Consider the following 21,587-nt stretch of genomic DNA (forward strand, 5'->3'; position numbering starts at 1 on the left):
ATTCACTTGCCATGTCCAGCTTTGGTGCTGGAAGAAATGTTCACACCTTGTGTTCTTTGTGTCATTCCTGCTTCAACCTTTCATTGCATCCTCCTCTCCAGAACCCACTTCTTTTCTTGAGTTAGCTGTGTGCAAGCCATTCTACAAATTTAATTTATTAATTGCTGTAGATATCCCCTGTTCTAACATACAATTCTTGAGATGACAAACCAAAATTACACACAGTATTCAAAATGTGTTTCAGATGTGCACATATGCTGCCTCAATGTGAAGGTCTGGTGGCTTTTCTTTTCCTTTGTAATCCCTAACATTTCATTTAATCTTTTTCTTATTACATTGGAGCACAGAGCTGGAATTTTCATAGATCTACTTATTAGAACTCAAAAATCTTGTTCCTGGGTGGAAATGGTCAGCTCAGAGCTCGTTTTGTTTATGAAATGAGGGGTTCTTTTCTTGTGTGCATTGCTCTCCTCTGAATTTCATCTGCCATTTTATTATCCAGTCAGCTGATCTCTTGAAGCCCCTCCATATTTCTCCATAGTCCTCCCTTTTTACTACTCTGATTAAATTTAGCAGACTTTCTCATCTCAGCAGATCATTCATGAGCATCTCAAACAGCACAGTACAAGCAAAATGCACAGCAAAAGGGTCTTGGTGGACTTGGTCCACCAAAAAAGCAAATGTAGAATATGGACATATTTTTCAGACACTGAGAACAGTCTACATATGACGCCTGAAACAGCATTATTATACCTGAATATTTCAATTATGTATTTATCATTACAACTGTGTCTTACAAATTATTATTCTGAATCATAAACCTTCTAGAAATCATTCTAAACAGGTGAAATTTTCTTAATTATTTAATCAACATGTGTAAGCATTGAAATATGTCAGCTATTGTCTTCCTTGCTAGTTCCAATTATTTGAGAGTGCTAATAAATGTCTCCCTCTCAGCTGTTTTATATTTTATATTCAGGATTGAGTGCTTACTGAAATGTCAGGTGATTATTATTATTATTATATCGTAATCTGAGGCTCCATTCTTGTATTTCTGTCTGTTTTAAAAAGGAAGCAAACAGCATCTTTGAACTTGGCAATATAGCAGGATTATACCTGATGGGAGGTTCAGATGCCAAAGATTGCATTATGAAGTGTTTAATACATAATTTAAAATATTTTTCTTGGTGATATGAATGTTTATAGAATGGAGTAGGGTTAGAGTGATTGTTATCTTAAAAACAAAACCATTAGGGTGTCTTTGTGAGTGTAGATTAAAGGTAAGACTTTTCACTGCTTGAGGAAAGAGAACTCAGTGTCTTTCCAGTGTAGGCACTGAGGAGAGATGCAGAGCATGGACCAGACAGGCTGAGATAATAATATTTTTAAGATGTGCCATCTTACAGACTTCAGAAGAAATAGAATTGCTACATTTCTTCTGCTAAATGGGTCCTGATTCTCTTAACTTTAGTCCCATGGAATTAGATGCTTAAGGTAACTGAGAGTAGATGGTGTAAATTTAATGGGACCTGACCAGCAAATGGAGACTGAAACAAACACTGACAAAGAGTTCAAAGAGTTTGAAGAGATCTTGTCAGCCAGAGCCAATGAATTAGTTATCAATGTAGCCTTTCTTCCTCAAAATTTTATGCATTCAGTTAATGTGGAATTTTTTGGAAGGATATTTCAGGGGAAGATCACCTTGCATAACATAAGAAGTTGCAAACACAATCAAGATATATCTGACCAACCATGTCATGAGTAGTTAAGTCAACACTACAAATACTTTGTGATCATGATCACTAATGAAATATGGAAAATTCTGATTTATTGCAGAGTTAGATGATGGCTCAGCAAATTCATTATATTGATGCAGCACCATCAAAATGATAACCAGTATATTTTAGAACAAAGTTAGAAATAGTTCTTTTGTTTCCAGTATTTTCCACAAATTTATCGGCACAGAATTAATCCGTACAAGCAGAATAGTATTTTTAGAAGCTATTACAAAGCTATCCTGTATTATTTATTTTGTTGGTATTTTTAAACTTCCTTTTTGACCAGATTTTACTAACCCTTATTTTCTGAACAGTACAGAAAAATAGCTAGAAGATCCAGAATTGACATATTTGAGTGTGTCAGGACCCATTCATAGCCATGGGAAGTTAGTGTCCTCTAGATGGCATTCAAGGAATTGCTGCATGTGTGGAGGATTTTTTTTTCCTCTATCAAAGATTTCCTTAGCTGCTGTTTTTTTGCTGGGGTTTTCCTTGCCCAGGTTTCACCATATGTTTGAGTACACAGGGATTTGAGATGATTGTCTGCTGCAGAAATTTTAAGATGAAGGTCACAGAAACAGAGATCATTGCCAAATACTGAGACATGGGTCTGAATTAGCAGGTCTTACTGTTTGGTTTTGTTTGTGTGCCAAAAAACTTTTAATATCCTGTGTGGACACACTGATTTCTCAGACCTTCCAAACTACAGACTCACAACTGAATCGTGCATCAAAGTATGATATTGGACAAAGAGAATTACTTAGAATACCTAAGGAGGATTCAAAGAAGGAAGATTTTCTTCATGATAAGAATAAAAGAGGCTGAGCAAACTTTTGCTGCTGAGATCATTATTTTGTGGGTTTTTCCAATGTAGCAGTATTGCAGTAGTGCAATTCCAGTGTCTAACCTTGATGTTTAACCTGAGCTGTCAAACTGAAAGTTGTCTAAATTGTCAAGCTCCGATTTTGTGCATGCTGTGATTTCTTCTGGTTGGTGCATGGTGGACACAGGGCATAATTTAACTCTGAATATCATTCTGAGGATCAGGCACTTGAAAGTTAGACCCCAAAACACTCAGCTACATGTCACTAACGTACTGTGTGGATATGAGCCATTAGTTCTTACAAGCAGCTCCCAGAGCTGCAAGAGCAGGGTGTTTGCTCTCTGTAAAATTTCTGCAGTGCAGAAGGCTCTTTGGGGATAGATGAAAGCTTGTTCCAGAAGGAAGCTGTATGTAGCCAGCTTGCCTTTGGACTGAGCTAAACAGAAAGCTTTGTAACCAGATAGTGTATCTGAATTTCAGAAGGCTCATCTAGTCCTTCTTTTTTGTTTTTTTCCTGTGACAATAAGCTATGGGGTGCACTGATGGAAGAAAATCAGGAAAGCGTCAAATAATGTTTCTCTATATGTGATCTTCCAGTTCCCAGCAGCATTCAGTAGCATCTTAGTTGATAAGGAATGTTTTCTCTGTTTCTTGCTTCAGTGTCTGTCAACTCCCAAACCTTTTAGATGCCACAGAATTTTTATGGTCCTTTTTAAAAAACAACCAGTGCAAACTCTGCATGTGTCAGTAGGTCCCCTAGACTTCATCCTTTGGACAAGAAGAGATTGTGTAGGACAGCAGTGCTCAGCTTTCCACCTTGAACCTTCCTTTTCTTTTTTTTCTGTAGGAAGCACATTTGTTGTGCTACTAGAGATGAAAAATAGACCTGGGTAAAAATCTCCAAGGGCAGAGTTCAGCACACAGAATGTTGAGGAACACAAAAAACTCATTAAGTGTCAAGAAAAACAACAGAAATACCAAAGGGGCAAAATGGAAGAGTTCTGACAATTCAGAGTCTCTTGCTAGGAGGGCATTCCTTGGATAGTTAATTTTTCAGAAAGAAAAGGCAGGCTCCTTAAGCTCAGTGATGTACTGACCTGGAGGTGTGGATGCTCAGCTTTCCTTCTCACATGAGTCTCTGTCAGAAGATTGCCTCTCCCTGAGCATGGATATGTGTAATAAGTATTAAACCACAAGCTGCAGGGCATGAGCTAACTAGCAGTGAATAGTTGAAGAGGCTTCCCTTTTGAAAGGTTATTCCATAATTACAAGCCTTCCACAAACCTCTCTTGGAAATATATTTTACTGCCTATCATCTAATCTACTTTTTCTACACTTCTTTCTAGCTGTTTTAATTTGTCAGCAAGATGAAAACTTTTTAGATCCCTGTGGTTTTTCAACTCTGCGGAGTTTTGTCTTTGTGAATAAAAGCAACTCAATCTTCTTGAAAGAGGAAAACACACAAAAAAAGGCATGTATTTTTCAAATGCATTTAATATTAGTGTGACATGTTTTCAGAATATGAGTACTGTAGTCCAGAAAGAGCCACTGGCCTCTTCTGAAGCTCAGGTTTTAGACATAACAGAAGTTAAAGGCCAGCAGCTTTTTGCTTTTAGAGTGGATTTGCCCTGATACCTTCAGGTGTCATTGCATCTATCCATCACCTTGAGAGCCTGCCCTCAGACTCAGAGGTGTGTAAACATCCCCAATGAGCTAACTAAAAGAACACATAAATGATCTTTGACTGCAGAGCATGTGCCTAGATATTTTGTCCAGTTTTTTTGATAGCTGAAACATGCTACTTCATGTAGAGGTATTATATAGATACACCCAACTTAAAAAAAAGAAAAGAGAAAACATTTATTTAGGATCTTGACATATCTAAAATTACTCCTGCATTTCTGTAGAGGTCACCTTTAAAGAAGATCCATGGCTGGTTTTGCAATGAGCTTCTGTGCTGATGGTAGTGATGAATGTATTAAATGCAGTGGCTAAAACTAGGGCATACATTTGATCTACCAGATCCCAAAGCAAGTTCAGCATCTCATCTCCTGACTACAGAGGGACTTAAGACAACTTGCCAAAACTAATCCCTAGGTTTTAACTTACTTGAGTCAAGTCAGATTCTACCCTACTTGCCTAGAAATTGAACACCTAAGCTACATTTGACAGCAGCAGTGCTTTTCAATGATTCGTGTGCATCAAGTACAAACCATTGACTTCCTGGCCTCTTAGAAGTGTTTGTTGTCTGTATGCCAGAGTTTAAAAGGGTCTGTTTTTTTGTGCATAGGTTTCCACATCAAAGATTTAAAAGATATTTGATCCTCAGTGAAACAGAGCTAGACTAAACCTTTGGAACATTTTTAGCATTTATGAAGTAAATAATAAGTTACATAATTTTGTTTGTAACATCATTCTGGGAATTAATTTATAAGGGCATATGTATTTAGCATTGTTGTGGTTTATGGAATGCTTTGTTAAAATCAACATTTTTGGGGAAATCATTTGAGGATGTACATTTGAAGTCAGTATTGGATGTGTCTCTATGCACTTACACACATTCAAAATATTGAAGTACAGTAGCTCTGACATTCTCTGCACATGCCAACAAACACAGCTTTTACAGAAGGTTCACAGAAGATGTTCACATAAAATATTCATGATATTCTTGCTAAAAGAAAAACCTCTTCCAGACCTGTAAAGTACTGTTTGACAGAAAATGTCTTATAATCTGATCTAGCCTCGTATTTGGATATAAACAAGAGCAGGAAAGGTTTGCTGAAATGAGTGTGCATTTTATGTTTGCCTTTGTTACATCGCAGGACGAGTGGCAATTAATGGAGTGAAAAGATGGCAGATTTCCTAGTGCTTTTTAACCTGCTTATTTCATTTTCCAGCTTCTGAGATCAATTTAGCAGCAGGAAGTTGTGCAGAGCAATTTGGTTGCAGCTGACCCTGGAGGGGCTGTTGCTGAATGAGACTTAGTTACAGCTCTGTTTCCGTAATGACGCCTCGCTGCAATGAGCGACGCCTTCTTAACCTCAAGTTTTGTTTCCAATCAATTTATAGCAATACCCAAGTTACACCAGGAGGCTGAAAACAAAGTTCTCTGAAGAAATGTGTCACCACAGGTTGTCCCCACATCACAGGGCACCTAGCAGTGCTGGAATGATATTTTTAACTTATATAACACACGGGCTGGAACACATCTTTCTTCACGCTGATTAACATCATTATAGTAGCAATCTGAATCTGCTGATAAACCAATTTCTCCTGTCTCCTTCTTTTTTAACACAGTTTTCCTTAAAAAGGAAACCCCATAAGCCACTCTGCCTTCCTTTTTAGAGGACTCCTGTGTGTCAGGAATAGTAGCCCAGGAAAGCACACACACCAATTTCAAATGTGCCACCAACTGATAGGGAGTGGCTCACCACAATGCCTGAGTCAGGAGGAACAGTGAGCAGCACAACACAGAGCATTTGAGGATGGGAAAGCAGAAAATATGCTGGTTAGGGACATAATGTTCTGTTGCTTCTCCTCTAGGTACCACAGCAGGGTTTATAATCATCATAAGGAGTGATAGGAAGGGAATGGACTTGCCTGGAGTGGCCTCTTGCACCCTTCCCTGGGTTTTGATCCAGAACAACATGAAGAGAAGGGCGTTTTTTCCCCAGTAATCACATTTTTGCTGTGCCATTCAGCCACAGAAGTTGTTGCCCCCTGTTGTGAGCTGATGTACCAGCCCCACACAACCTCAGTTTTGCCTTCTGCCAAACAAGCAGAGGGCAGCTATGGTTTGCAGGGAGCTGTTCCCTCAGGAACACCCATGATCTGTTAGATCTCTCATTGCCTCCTGCTCCTCCAGCCCTAACAGGCAATTGACAGGATCCAAGAATCTGCCAGAGACCTGTTGATTTGACATTATTTCCATTTATGTGACAGGCAACCTGGTTTAGTTTTGCAAATTTTTTTTTTGTTTCCATCTTGATTCCTGGACTCACACTCTCCATCTGTGCTTTTTGAACTGAATTTATTCCTCTTGCTTTAGACATACAGAGCATTAAAAGAAACTCCTTAAAACATAAATTTAGGTAAAGCATTTATGTCCTTTTTTAAGGGAACAATTTTTTAAAAAACTTGTAAGAAAGATATTTTAAATCATTCATTGTGCTATAAATTGTGTCAAATATCTCACAATACTTTTTACCTTTGAGGCTTTGCACATACACGTCATTGAGAGAGCAGAACAGCCACACAGTCTGACAGCTGAGAAGGCTTTATTTTGTACTGTTGTTTTAAGTATCTTCTACTAAAATTCACTTTGAAGTAGCAGAAGCTGAGTAGGTCCTGTAAGTAAAGATTTAGGACTGCTTCTGTCTGAAGCTTGAAAAATGGAGAATGGCAGCACTTTCTGCAAGTGAAAGTAAATCTGTAGTGTTGCAAAATCGTGTGGATGAATAATTACTGTCTCTTTACATAAGATCAACAATAGATGAAAGAGAAATTAGGCAGCAAGGAAGAAAAAATTGCATTATGGATCACAAAAAAAAAGCCATGCTGAATCTATATTTACCCTGGAGGAAATCTGGGGTTGTGTCTATCACGACCTTTAGCCCACAACACTGTAAGCAGAATCCAGTTTTTGACAAGGGTATTGGGTTCACTTGGCTTCCATCCACCATTTCTGAGCAAGCAAAGGAGATCTGCAAGGGGAAAGATTTTAAGATGGAGGGAGAGATGATAATTATAACTTGCTGGAGGCCTATTTTCAGTAAATGAAGTGCTTCAAAAGAAGCACACTGCTCTGCTGTCTTTTGAGTGCAAACCTTTAGGGAACTAGTGTAAGAAAATGAAGTAAAAATTACTTTTTTAAACCCAAAACTTGTTAATTTGCAAGCTGTAATGCTTTGTCAGGGAAACACCATACTCAACTTTGAACTCCAAGGTTAGTGCCACTAATAGTATCCCCTCCAAGCATTGTAACTGTGAATTACTACTGAAATGATTAGGAAGATAAGAGACTATTACGGGAAGAATCAAATGTCTTATCTAGTCGCTGTACAAATTGAAAGCAAGCTTGTGCGGTAAGAACACAACTTCTTGCTGAATTCAGTATAAAGCTGAAGATGTTTTATCCATGTGAACATCTTTAATATACAGAGGTGGGTTATGAACTGAGGATTTTTTAACAGAAGTTTAATTTCTATTCATATTTCAGTGGTTTGTTTCCCATGTCAGCATTTGCTTAGGTTTTAGTCTTTTATATTCACACACTCACACTCCTAACAAGAAAGTGCTCACGTATTGCAAATAAAGGAACTTATTGACATTCACATTGTATGTTAAGATAGCTCAGTCAAAAGATTAAAGAAAATCTCTGGAGCACAACCAGAAAAGAATATAAACAGAGGTCTCCTGGATCCCTATCACATCCCTTGTTCATAAGATACTCTTTCTTCCCTTATCCTGAAAGATAGCAACAGAAAGATGAACAAACAAACACAAAAGAAAGAAAGGATGAACTGCATCTCTGCTGGAGGATTAATAACCCTACTGCAGGAGTGAAGACTGCTCTGGATGATAGACAGCACAGCCACATCCTTCAGATGACTGATCATATGCTTCACACATGGCATTAGTAATGCAGGATCAAGGCTTCAGGTCTCTTCACTTCCCTGGAAAATCCTTGGCAAACAGCTTAAATGGGTAAAGCACTGGAGGCACTATCATTGATCAGGAAATGTTGTTTCCTTGCTTCCAGTTCTGTAACTGGAGTGAAATGTCTTCTCTAAGAGATAATAAGCAGCTTATTGCCTTTCTAGTAGTCTTTCTAGAATCAGAAGTGAATCTTTTTCTTATTGTGCCCTGAAATCTTTTTTATTTTTTTAGATGTGGCATTGTGAATGAAATCTCAGTGCTCTTTTTATTGATATTTATAATTTTAAATCATACTCAGTGTCCAATAGTATAGGAATTGTAATATAGTTACAGAACGTAGGCTGGTGAAACACTGTGAAATTATAATAGCATTTTCTGGTATACAAAAAGTGGAAAGAGTGTTTTTACCACCTGGAAGAACACTTCAGATTTAAACCTTGATACATCTCTATTCTTTTTCATTGATTTCCTAACATTTTTGTTTAATGGGCTTGAAATATCAGTTCTATAGTGTTAAGCATAGTTTACTGTTGGTTTAATTTGTGCCATTAATCTGTAAATGAAGCCTGAAGAACCCTTTCCTTTTCATGACCAAGAAAACAGTTTTCTTTTGTTTTCTGATCCAACACAGTCAATGTAAAGTAATCTTTACAGCATTGGTATCACTTCTACCCTCAACTGCCCTTCTCTTACTGAAAAAACTAGTTCCCCCAACAGGAGGAGTGCAGGCTCCCTGCAGGATGTTTAAGCAGTTTCCTCCTCTGTAGGGTGAACCTAGGAGGGACTAATGGTTTTGAAAGAGAAGCAAGGGCTTTGAGTAGAGTTTATTCAGTATTTTCCCATAACTGCAGCTGAGAAGTGACTGAGATAAGGGAGGAGGAAGAGGCAGGGAGAGAGGTGGATTCCCGCCTCTGAAGGGAAACCCTGCTCAGAAAACAGGTGACAAAGCCCTGTATTCTGGTGAGTGTGATCTCTCCTGTACCTTGAAGCAGGCAGAGGTCTCAAGGAAACAATAACATTTAATTATGCAATTTATGTAATTGTTGCTAATGGCAGAGATATAGAAACAGAGATATAGACACGTGATCCCAAAAGGCGTTATTTTGCATATTGAGAGCCACAATATTTTACATACTGACACCCACAGCCTTCTTATGAGGATGGTGTCCGAAGGAATGAAAATCACCTATTTTGAGATCAGGCAGTTATGGATAATGGAAGTCAGCCTCAGAAAAAGAAATTTTCTAGGGAAAGAACAGTTACATCCAGTCATTGTTTAATATACACATTTTCTGTCCTGTATGTATCACATGAGGAAAAAAGGATTCTGAAAAAGAGAAGCCAAAGGAATTTAGAATAAAATCAGCTTGCTCTGAATGAAAGAATGCACTTCCATTATTCAGTAAAAATTTGAAAAGACCAAGAAGCTTGTGGGACTAAATTAAATGAGGAGCTCACCACATTGTAGATGACTCATTGTAATTCAAGAAATATATAACAGTGTAGAAGATGTAACAGATGGTGCAAAGAATGCTCTGTACAAAACAGAGATCAGTGCTGAGCTCAAGAGCCAGAAGTTGCCCTTCAGCCTAGGACCAATGGCAAGAAAGTGCTGCCCTTAAAGTGATTAAAACCCATGCTGCTCTTCTAAGCATTTATTTTTTTGCAAATTGTTTCATTGGGTAACCATATTAGAGTTCTCCTGCAGCTACTGGATTTGAAACAACAAATTAAAAGAACTTCCCATTGATTCATCATAGGGACATTAGAGCAGCCTTTAGGAATGGGAAAATAGGATTTACCTACCTTACAATCTTCTGCTTAAAAAGAGCTTTAACAATAAGTGGATAATTGACTTCTGCTCTGGTGAGCAACAGTTATAAGGAGCTGAAATTTCTCCACAGAAATGAGTGCTCTTTAGTAGCACTTCGCAACAAAAGGAATAGAAACTCAGCTAGCTGTGCTTTTAATTACTTGGTTTTATTTGTCTATTTCTTCCTACAATGAATTTCTGACTGGAATCCTATCTGGCAAAAATAGGATCATCCTTCTGCACATACAGGAAATGGTCAATGGTGATTCTTCTGTGCCTTTTTATTAAAAAGTACACTTTTTTTGGGGGGGGGGGGGTTGGTTTGGTTTTTTTGGTTTTTTTGTCATATTCACAGCTTTATGTGCACATCTCTGCATTTGGATTTAGAGGATTCAGTGCTGGCGCAGTGCCACAGTTGTGATGTGAGCCTTGCTGTTTGAGCTTCTTGGTTTCAAGTGCAGGTCAAGCACAGGTGGTTTGGGGGAGATCTAAAGTAATTTTGTTCTGTTAATTTCAGACCGAGTTCTTTCCCAGAAAGACAACTGGAATTATTTCATATACTGAAGTTTTGAGAGAATCTTCCAATGCACCATGACTGTGCTTTTGAAATGCGCTTCAACAAATGGAAGAATTACTGTGTTGAGTTTGGCTGAAAACATGCATGAATTGCTGTATAAATTTGGAAGTTAGAACACAAAGAAAAATCCCCATCATGCAGTACATATGAAAAGCTTGTAAAGTTGAGGCTATGATTTGAAGACATGTTATATCAGCAGTGTATATTTTATAAGCCTAAAAGAACCAGGAATATCATTTTATCTCCAGTTTAACCTGTTTTCTGTCACCAGTCTGAGTAATTTTGGGTTGGGTTGTCTGAACAGTGAGCTCCCTGATGCTGTGGGATGAAGCTGCAATGTGCTGATGCTCATCACCTCTAAGAGGCACACATGGGGTAATCAGATGTATCTGACAGGTTGCTGTGGCTCCCTCAGACCCACCCCTAAATCACAGCTCAATGCCAGTGAATGACTCAAAATGACAAATAGTAAAACTGTTTATGTGAGCAATGCCTTCCTGGGCCCTTGATCAGTGTTTAGCAATTACAAATCCATGTTTGCTAGCTCCAGCTTTCCTTTTAACAGACCTGACTTTGTATCTTGCTTGGAGAAGTTGATTGTACCCCAGAGAGATATTGTGAGAGCTCAACTTCACCCTCAGTTTCAAGAGTAAAAATATAATTTTGGCTAAGGGAGTAGTTTAACCTGCCCAGGGACAACATTTTGCTTCAAATCCTGTGAATGCTTTTTATTTATTACTTTGTGTTTTGTTCTGTTCAGTTATTTACATTATGCTGTTTAAGGGCTTCCTGAAAACCAAGTTAATCCTTTATTCTGCATGGCAGGAGTTTTTTTTTCCTCTCTGACACCCTTGCATCAGACCTGTGATTAAAGTGGCAAAGGTGTAGAAGTTTCCTGTGTCAGCTCTTACACTTTGGTAGGGTTTTTTTTCTGGTGTTGGGTGTTGAGTTGGGGAATTTTTTTCACATCAGAGAGGACAAAACCATTATCCCACAGAACAGTCATCCAAAGGTAAGACTGGATGGAAGTTAATTTTCTCTCTCAGATAAATGCATTATCACAGAGAAAAATACACACATCTCTGTGTAGAGTTTCTCTTTTCAAAGACAAACACACAGTTTTGTTTTCTTGTGTCTGTTTGCATTCTAGAATTTATTGTTTTCATTTCTTAAACCTCCTGAAATGTTTACAGAAAAGAAAACTAAGGTGTAAAATTTTATGACTAGAAGCAGATTCTCTTCATTTTCGTAGGGAGATTATTTCATTCAAAAGATAAAACCAGAAGTCCTAAAAAATGTGTTATTTTTAGGAGACAACTCCATGGAAACTTAGAAGAAGTTAAGTAAGATTCAGAAGAGAGATGAATGGGGGAGGGTGTGTAATAAACTAATATATTTTAGTGGAAAGACAAATAATGAAATCTGTGAACCACTTATGGTAGCTGGATTGTTGATCTTAGTTGTGTTCAGGACTGTTGAATAATATGACTGGGTTTGCTGTAACATTTGGGAAAGCTGCACATCAATAGTATTAAAGCCAATAAGTGTCTGGAGAATATTTTTAGATGTTTGACCCGATTAATAAAACAAGCAAAGATTATTTTCTAGAACACAATCTTTGCATCATTTGAAATCATTGCATAGATAACCATGCACTTTTATTGTATTTCTGGGGTGCACTGATGAAGGAAGGAATGATGAATCTGACTCCATGTTCTCAGAAGGCTAATTTATTATTTTATGATCTATATTATATTAAAGAATACTAAACTAAACTATACTAAAGAGTACAGAAAGGATACTTACAGAATGCTAAAAAGATAATAATGAAAACTCATGATTCTTTCCAGAGTCCCGACACAGCTTGGCAATGGTTGGCCAATGAGTGAAAACACATCAGAAACCAATGAAACAATAACCTATTGGTAAACCATCTCCAAACACATTCCAAAGGAGCAAAACACAGGAGAAGCAAATGAGATAAGAATTATTTTTCTTTTTCTTGGAGGCTTCTCAGCTTCCCAGGAGAAAAATTGTGGGCAAAGGGATTTTTCAGAAAATGTGAATGCCACACATCTTCTTTTCCAAAAAGGCAGAAAAACTGGTTCTTAAAATTGGTTAACCCCAGAGTGAGATAATTTGGCTCCTGGGTGCATCCATACGTGTTGGGCCCTTTCCAGGAGCTGATTTTTCCCCCTTTGCTCATACTCCAATCCCTTCCAGGGGCTCCTGCAGGAGCTGGCTCTTGGTGCACACAGACACCTCAAAAAGGGCTTGCCAGAAAAGGGATTCATTGCATCTGTTTTGAGCTGTGTCACTTTATTTTACCCCAGAGAGTAAACTGAATGTGCATCCTAAACACTAGAATCATAACATTTAATGAAGATTGAGCTGCATGCAGAATTTGCTGCCTCTGCAGTGTGGTTCTGCTCTGGACACGGTGTCCCTGGCGCCAGCAGTGATGCCTGGTTGGGGCAGAGCCCACTCAGCCCAGTTTCTTTCTGTGTTTTTGCACAGAGCCATTTTCCAGAAGCTGCTCTGCACCTCAGCAGAGGAGTTACCAGCGTGTGCTTGAGACATTAATTCCAGGTTGTGTGGTTTCCCTGAGAATTGCCATCTGTCATGCTTTTCTGTCTGGAGGTCGCTCCAAGTTGCCTCGGGTTGGTGTCCTCAGACAGGAGGTTGGAAGGATAAACCGTGTGCTTCGTCTTTAACCCTTAGTTATCCTTTTCCCTTTCAGCACCCACCTTGATAGGTATGGTCAGGAAGGACTGGGCTTCCCAAAACAGCATTGCCCTCTCCTGGCAAGAGCCGGACTTTCCCCATGGAGCAATTCTGGACTACGAGATCAAGTACTATGAGAAAGTAGGTCTCACTTACAGCATCACCCACACTCAGATCCTAAAGAGCAATGTGTTTTGTATTCTTAATAGTATTTTTTAAAAATCTTTTCACTTGACCCCACCTACAATGCTGTGTGTATATGCCAGACATTTTATTTTGTGTTGATTTTTTGTTGTTTTGCTTCTAAGTTGTTAATGACTGTCTTGTTTCACACTAGAATTGAGTAGAGCAGCAAGCAGATTGTACATTTACTCATCTCATAGTAACTACATTTAAAAACATGGATAAACTGATCACATACTTCAATATATTTTGATTCATAGGCTGCAAAAACTTCACATTACACTGACACTGACACAACAGAATTAAAGTGAATGGGAACATGATTTCATTTTGAGGCAAGAGATGTATTTATTTATTTATTATTGCTAAATAAAGCAATAATATGTGCTTAAAGGATAGGTGCACCAGCATTGTTTAGAGGGTTACAAAAGGTTACAAGAGAAACTGTTGGATTTCTGGTGCTCTGTCAAAATTAGGCAATTTCACACATAAAAGAGCTACAGCATGTACTACAAGTAAAGGTACAAGGTGCACACACAGCATGTATTGGAAAAGCATAATTTGAAGCCTCCTTTTCCCTAAGCACAAAACATATTTGGTCATTTCCAGTTGCTACAGGGCCTGGTACCAGTAAAAAATTCTGTGCTGAGCAGTGCCTTCAGTGCTGTAAACATAGACAGGAAATTTTTGATGTCTGTACCTTAAACAATTCCCTGCTAAGTGAGTTCTTGTGTTTCCCTGCCCCCATCTGAGGTCACAGTGGAACTGATGTGTATGAAGATCACAAAGAACAGAAACACAAACCAAGTCATAGAAGAAAGTATTAGGGGGGTTTATTAGGCTCTGTAAATATCTGAGAATTTTATTCCTTGACTGCACTTCTCTATTGAGATTATGCAGCTTTAATGATGCAGAAGAAAGGGTAAACTGGGAAAAAAATCCAAACAGTTTAACTAGGACAGCTACAAGGAGAAGACAGATTGCTTAGAATATTTGGTAAGCCAAAGCAAGGAACCCTATTTTCCTACTCAAATGGAAGTCCTTCAGGTTCTGATCCATTATCATAGCAAGCCCCATTATATAACTTGAACTTCTTTTCTTCATTGATATTAATGAGGTTAATTTAACACAACAAATTGTGAGATTTTATTCAGTTGAAAGGAACAGTTCCAACAGTTCTGTAGCCATTGGTATGGATGTTAAATTTTAAATTTTAGATATGTATTTAATAAATCCTTTCTCAATGGATTATGTGCCAAGATCAGTCAGTGCTGAATGACAAGGCAAATCATTTTTCTTGGAGGTCTACTTCCTCCTTAGCCTTGACCATTGTGCAGCAAGACTACAGGCACAGGCTTTAAGACCCTTGGCTAGACACAGTTTAAAACACTCTTATCTGTTTTTATGAGAAAAAAGAGAACAATTTTCTGTGTTCACCTTTTAAAATATATAAGGAGCATCTTCTATTTATAAACTGTTTCTTCTGAGGTCAGGGGAGTTAAAATTCACTGCTGGCATCCTTCCAGCGTGTAATTTGCAAGACCTGTCTTGAAGACCAGGTTCTAGATCAGAGAGATGAATAACCCATTACTGCAAGTCATTCTGCTTATTTACAGCATTAAATTGGAAAATGTTATTTCACGCCATTTTAATATTTAAATTTTGCTTTAATCATATTTAAATCAAGAAGCATACGTTACAAAACTGGCTAAGTGTAGTGGCCAAATGCAAATAAAATTTTATATTGAGAAAGAAAAAGGGATGGTTCCTGCCTCAAAGCCAGAAAATATTAATATGCACAATTAATTTTATGTTTCAATTAGTTTTTTTCTTCTTCACTGTGGAGCTCTGTATATTAAAAAGCATAGTTTGTGTTATGACAGGGCTAGATGTAGCCAGTGACACTGTAATCTCTCAGCCTTCCCAGGAACTCTGAAACAGGGGAATATCTGCATTCCCGTTCTCAGCAGAAGTGACAAAATAGGGATGTTGTTGCATGCTCACAGGAAATATGATAAGAGTGAAATAATTTTCTGCTGGATCTAGTATGAATTTATCACAAAGACATCCCTCTAACAGAGAGTAAAAAATGCAGGTAAAGTTGAAGAATGTGTTAAATTTGAAAAGGTCAGAAATTTTATTAATGTCTTAGGGAGTCTAGAAAAAGGCAGAAAACAGTAGTCTTAGCTACTAATAAACTAGGTAGAAAAATGGAACAGCTTTTGCAGTCCATCTTTCTCCCTTTATAGCTGTCATTTGTATTTAATAATGAAAGGTTTTATTCTGATAAACAATATAAGAAATGGAATGTCTTCATCAAATACAACCACTTAGTCCCTCAAATTCAGCCAATTATATCAGTTTCTTAACTTCTTGAAGCTCTGAAGAACTATGCAATATTCTAAACTTTTACAATTATTACTGCTATTTCTTTTAAGCTTCCTTGTTGACATTTGAAAAATTGTGAGTACATCATTGGTGAGCACATTAGGGGAGCAGCCTGCTTTTAATTATCAGTAGGAATTCTGTGCCTCACAAATGGAAGTTGTATCTTGTCATGGGCTCCCAAAATTTTCTGGAAGATATGTAAACTTCAGAAACCAAACAGCTGCCCAATAAACTGTAAGCACTCCACAAAATGGGGCAGTTTCCAACAATTTCATAAGGAAGGCAAATTAATGATTATGAGCATGGAGCATAAAGATGCATCTTTCCATGCATTTCCAGAATCAGCACGAGGAGGCTACACTTTGCCAATTATGCAAGAAATTTGAATTTATACTCTTGTGAAATACAAATTACTCACAGAGAATTATCAAAAGATCAAGTCCTCTCTGTGAAAAATGTTCTTCTGATAAAGATTACCAAGTTATAAAGAAATAAAGTAGATAAGGAGAGTTACCCAGAGGTCTCAATAAGTTACATATAGGGATTCATACATTATTTTCAAAGTACAATAAAGCAGTTCAATAATTTTTCTGCTTTAAAGTACCTTTTGCTATACGACCTTCATTTCTCCAGGGAATTGCTGTAAAACATTCAGAACTTGAGGAAATATTGTCTCTAAAAATGAAAATCTTGGGCTAATAACTAAATTTCATTGTGAGCCAGTTGTACAGATTTGTAGTTTCTTATTTAGGAGTGCACTGAGTACATTTTTATGTGGTGGTCTGACAAGAGGTCATTTTGTTCTGCAGCCTTTCAGCCAAAAATGCAGTGAACAAAATCTGACCTAGGACATAATCAGAGAGCTGATTTGGCCTGGGAGAACAAAAATTCTTCAGCTTTCAGTCCAAAATTCTCCAAGTTCTGTCACAGCAAAGAGAAAGGGTTTTCAACTGTTTGAATAGTTGTGTGATATAACCAGACAGAGAATATCATGATCCTGAAACAACTGCCTTGTTGAGGCTTGGTAGTTGAAATACCTGATTTCAGGTAGATTATGAATAATTCTGAAGTCTGTGCCTTGCATAATAAGTGAGTCTTTACAGCAACACACAGAAAATCAGTTAAATGTTTGCCCTTGGAGATTCTAAGACATGCTCATAAAAGCATTTCTTCATAGACCACCTTTGGGATCTTGAGATACTACACATTGCAAATTATCTCTGTTGGTACAGGGTGTCTGCCCTATTCTGTACTCTGTCCATTATATTCTATAGGCCCTTGATATCATCCACAAACACCATTTCTAAAAGAAAAAATCTCTCATGTGCCATAGTGTCTTTCCCTTTAAAAGTCAAACTCATTAATATAATCTCATTGCCACTGCTAATTGCAATTAATTTTTCTTTTATACTTTAAACTATTACTGAGACACTGACCAAAGCTTGCACTATTTGCAAGATTCCAGGACATCATAATCTCTTTACCTCTCATTAAAAGTGTTTCATGTTTGAGGCAGAGGAAGGAGTGGAGCCTTGTTAGAGCCTTGTAATGACAATTCCTCCTTCTGTAGGAATTCCCTCCTGGGAAAGGGAACACACACACAGTGGATATAAATCCCACCAGCTGCACTCCAGGTTGTGCAGCTGAACTGGAAAACACTTATTCCTCCCCTTTCCATCCAAACCCAGAAAGTTAATCATCAAAAATTAATGCTCCCTAAGACCTGCATTAGGCATAGCAAGCTGTGCACGTATCAGCAACTGTATTAAGTTGTTATTTGTTCTCCCACGTGGCCCAAGCACAGCAGCTGGATTACATTTCCTGTTACACACAGGATAACATATAATTAGCTAAGGAAACCTGTCTGTAGAGAAGGGATTTTAATGGAATGTACCCAAGCAGTAACCCGGGGCATTGCAGTGAAATCTCTAAATAGAGAAGGTAGAGAATATCTTTAAAATCAGGATTTGGAGGAGAGGGATGATATTTCTTTGCTTTCTTGTCTTTTGATGAAATTTAAAGCCAAATCCCTTTGCCAAAATACTTCATTTTGTTGGGAGATTCAATTTGCAGTTCACAGGCAGTTTTCACACAAAAAAATTAACCCACTTCCATAGGACAGTGAGTGGACAGGATATGTAGGACATAAGATATTACTTCTCCTTCATCCCAGTATTATTTAGAATGGAATTAATAAATAGAAGTGAGAAAATAACTGAGCAGTAGAGGCAAGGAGGAAATTAGTTTTCCAGTGAGATTTGAAAAAGAGATGAAGAGCTGATGAGGCAGAGAGATGATAGAGGAAAGTACCAGATTTAAAGAATTAGAAAGCAGCATGACCTTGTTAATTTTTCTATCAGTCTACAGCTGTCTTCACTTAACTTATACACGAAATGATGTGCAGTCTTAAAATCTAATATTAAACCAAAGACTGCTATTTCTTTGAGTAATCATTAATATGAATTAAAATGAGACTTCCTGAATTTGAGTGACAGACCTTTGGGTAAATTACATGATAGGAATAATGAGAAAATTTAAGACTCTCAGTGCATAATGTTTTGAGTGACAGAATTATTTTTATAGGAATTAATATGGAAAATTATAAACACTATGAGACTCATCCTGGTTTAGAGAGCACCAGATGTTCCTCTGTGTCTTCTCCAGCCAAGGAGATATTGCATAATGATCTTCTCTAATTAATTAACCTGACCCTGCTTGAGTATGGGCTGGAATCAGCCTCAGTGAACAGGAGCCAAACATGTTCTCAGTAGATAAAATAAGGACATTTCTCATAAGAGGCCACCTCATGTGGATCACATTCAGTCCTCAGAATTTCTGGGTGCAATTTTGAAATGTGCAGTAAAATCAGCCATTTTTCTTGTAAATTTCTCTGCCTTTCTGTGAGGTCTGCATGGCATGTGTGAAGTTCATTGACCCTCTACCTCCTACTCCTTAAAGAGCCAAAAGTCTCCATTCTCTCCACATCTTTAAGTCACCACTTTGCACAATGTTTAACTAAGAAGGAACATATTCTTTCAGACATAGCTGTTACAACTCCCCTATTTCCTTTAAGCACTAGCTGTTACTTTTTTGGTTCAGATTTTTCTTTTATGTTGGATTTTTATATCCTGAAGACTAATGTATGCAGCAGCTCCCAGTGGCATGAGGCTGAAGGGAGCCTGGGGGTTGTGTGACATTACCCATGGCCAGAGGAGTTTGTTTGGTATTGTTTGTTTGTGGCTGGGTTCTTGGCATGTGCTGGTTCTTTCTTCTGGGCACGTTCCTTTATTGTTGCTATCCCTGTTGGTAAATTTTAAAGTCAATATCAGTGATGAGATTGGGGAACAGGTACAGACTGACAACAGTAGGGATAAGCAGCTGAGCACTTCAGGTATCTGGCCATTTATTGAGTATACCCAGTAGAAAAAGCTGTTTGCTTCAAAGGATCAACTGGGGAATTTTTAACTTCATGCTAATAATTATTTTTTTTAATGCACAGTTTTCTTCTGTAATATTTTTCAAATTATTCAAATTATTTAAGGCATAAGTAGCAATCTGCTGCCTGCAAGTAAAATGTTTCTGATATGACTGGAATCAAGAAATGTAGGACTCATGCAATAATACATTTTCATTACATTTTCAACAATTCTCATTAAAACAAAAGTGCTGAGTATTTGGAATGTGCAAGAGGTTTTGGACAGTAGTTTTAGGCAGCTCTTAGTGTTTGTTCATAGGATGTCACAGGGAGGCACCAGGGCTCCGAGCAGCACCTCAGGCATTCTCAGCCCTTTGTAGCTTTTGGGAAATGAACCATGTCTGCTGAATGTTTTTAAAAAATAATCACTACAAATGTGCTTTGGGATATAAGCATTAAAATGAAATCTCCTAGCTTATTTTAGCATAGTAAGTGGTGTTAAACAAGCTTCTCAGTTTTTCTGTTCTGCTCTTATTAACCCAGTTTCCCAAGGGAAAAAATGTAAAAGCCTCAGATTCTGAAAAGAGAAAAAAAAAAAGGTTTTAGAACTGTTGAAAAGAGAGTTACTAATTACCAGACTCTCTGACCAGATATAATTTTTGCCTTGCTGGAAAGAACCTAAAGACCTTGCACCAGCCATTATTAATGACACCAATGTAATTACTATATAGGAGAAAAAGAAATCTGGCATCTAAATATCAATTACATGCAGCAAAGGGTTTATCAGAGAAGTTCTAAGCTAGACCTCTATTAGATGCCTGGTTTGGCTTGTCTACTAATCATTGTTGTCAATTATTTAGAAACAGCTTCTGAACTTTTCTATTTAATAATAAAGTAGCCTATAGAGGTATTGCTGTTGTTCCTGCTGAACCAGAAATTCTCAATGAGAAGTATAATGCTGTATTAAGCAAGCCTGGTGAATTTGATATTAAAAAAAAAAACCCCATACTTAAGTCTCTGCTGATCTTGTGTTCTTGCCTGCAGCCAATACCATTTTTTCCAAGGAAAATTACATGTACAGTGCTAATTCCAGTAACTGCTAGAAGAGCTGCACAAATGCAGAAAAAGTGTATTAATGGTTTTGTATAAGTGGTTTTCAAATGCTTTCAAGGGCATAGGAATAAGCATAGGAGGTATGCAAACTATTATAAAACAACAAACACAACTAGTTCCATACCTCAAACAAAGCTAAGACAGCTAAATTCATTGATAACAAAGATTGGTTGCCAATAAAATGACTTATTAATTGGTTTTTTCTATCCTTTAAAGCCTTTGAACCTCAGGAAAAGTAGTTTTCAGAATTGTGCACTGACACTAATAATAATAATAATAATAATAATAATAATAATAATAATAACCGCAGGAATCAGTGTTAATCTTATGTGTTTAGGTGGGGTCAAAAATCAGAAGCAGCTGTTTTATAGAGCAGAAAGTTTCAGCTAAGGCAACATTTAGATGATTTTGATGAACATACTGTAAAAAGGAAATGTTTTCTCATCAGTGATAATGTATCAGTTGCACAAAAGGAAGTGATAAGGAGTTGAACATGTTTAGTCTGAATTAACAAAGTAGCGAATGTACTCCCAAAGCATTTTATTTTTGTTGTGTCTGTTATTATCAATTGCCTGCAGTGTGTTCACTTTGGAGTTTAGGTGCACTAACTTTTAGTTGCATATGATAATAGAGTTGGAGTTCCCTCAGATACCTTAACACCCATTCAGGAGTCAAACTTTGGGTTTAAAAATTTCACAGACTTTTAGCAAAAAAATGGCAGGTTTTGTGAACAATGACCTAAACATAACAAGCATACCTGCCAAATGATGGTCATCTAAATGAAAGTGATTTTACTTATTTATAATTAAATACAATGTCTACAGCTCTAGATCTCTAAAATCAGTCAGAATGTTTCCTTTAGATCCTCTTAAAATACAAAGTAGCTTTAAAATTAAAAAAATTCTTCTGTGAGCCCAACCTCTTAAAAACTGAAGCCAGCACAGTGATTTTTGCAATACACGGATGACTGATTGTTCATAAATTGTTGATTTACAGCCATAAAGGTGGATTCATAGATTAAATGATAACTATGCCTTGAGACATGAGTTTATATCTTTGTCTAAATGAAGGAGTGTTCAGATATTGTTACAGTTTCTTCCTGCAATATTCAATGC

At 37.4% G+C, this 21,587-nt stretch overlaps 1 protein-coding gene across 6 annotated transcripts in view; it reads left to right on the forward strand.

Annotated features, from left to right (window-relative positions):
- LOC128933502 (ephrin type-A receptor 6) overlaps positions 1-21,587 on the forward strand; it is a 364,188-nt gene that overhangs the window by 229,016 nt on the left and 113,585 nt on the right. For 4 of the 6 annotated variants that reach the window (XM_054270497.1, XM_054270499.1, XM_054270498.1 and 1 more), the window contains exon 6: positions 13,390-13,514. The exons of the other annotated variants lie outside the window; for them this stretch is intronic. In XM_054270497.1, the coding sequence (XP_054126472.1) occupies positions 13,390-13,514 (125 nt within the window). The remainder of the gene's footprint in view (positions 1-13,389; positions 13,515-21,587) is intronic. 6 annotated transcript variants of the gene reach the window in all.

This window comes from Melozone crissalis, unplaced genomic scaffold, assembly GCF_028551555.1.
Source record: "Melozone crissalis strain CALT ecotype California unplaced genomic scaffold, PUWL_Pcris_2 ptg000009l_1, whole genome shotgun sequence".
In the NCBI taxonomy this organism is placed as follows: domain Eukaryota; kingdom Metazoa; phylum Chordata; class Aves; order Passeriformes; family Passerellidae; genus Melozone; species Melozone crissalis.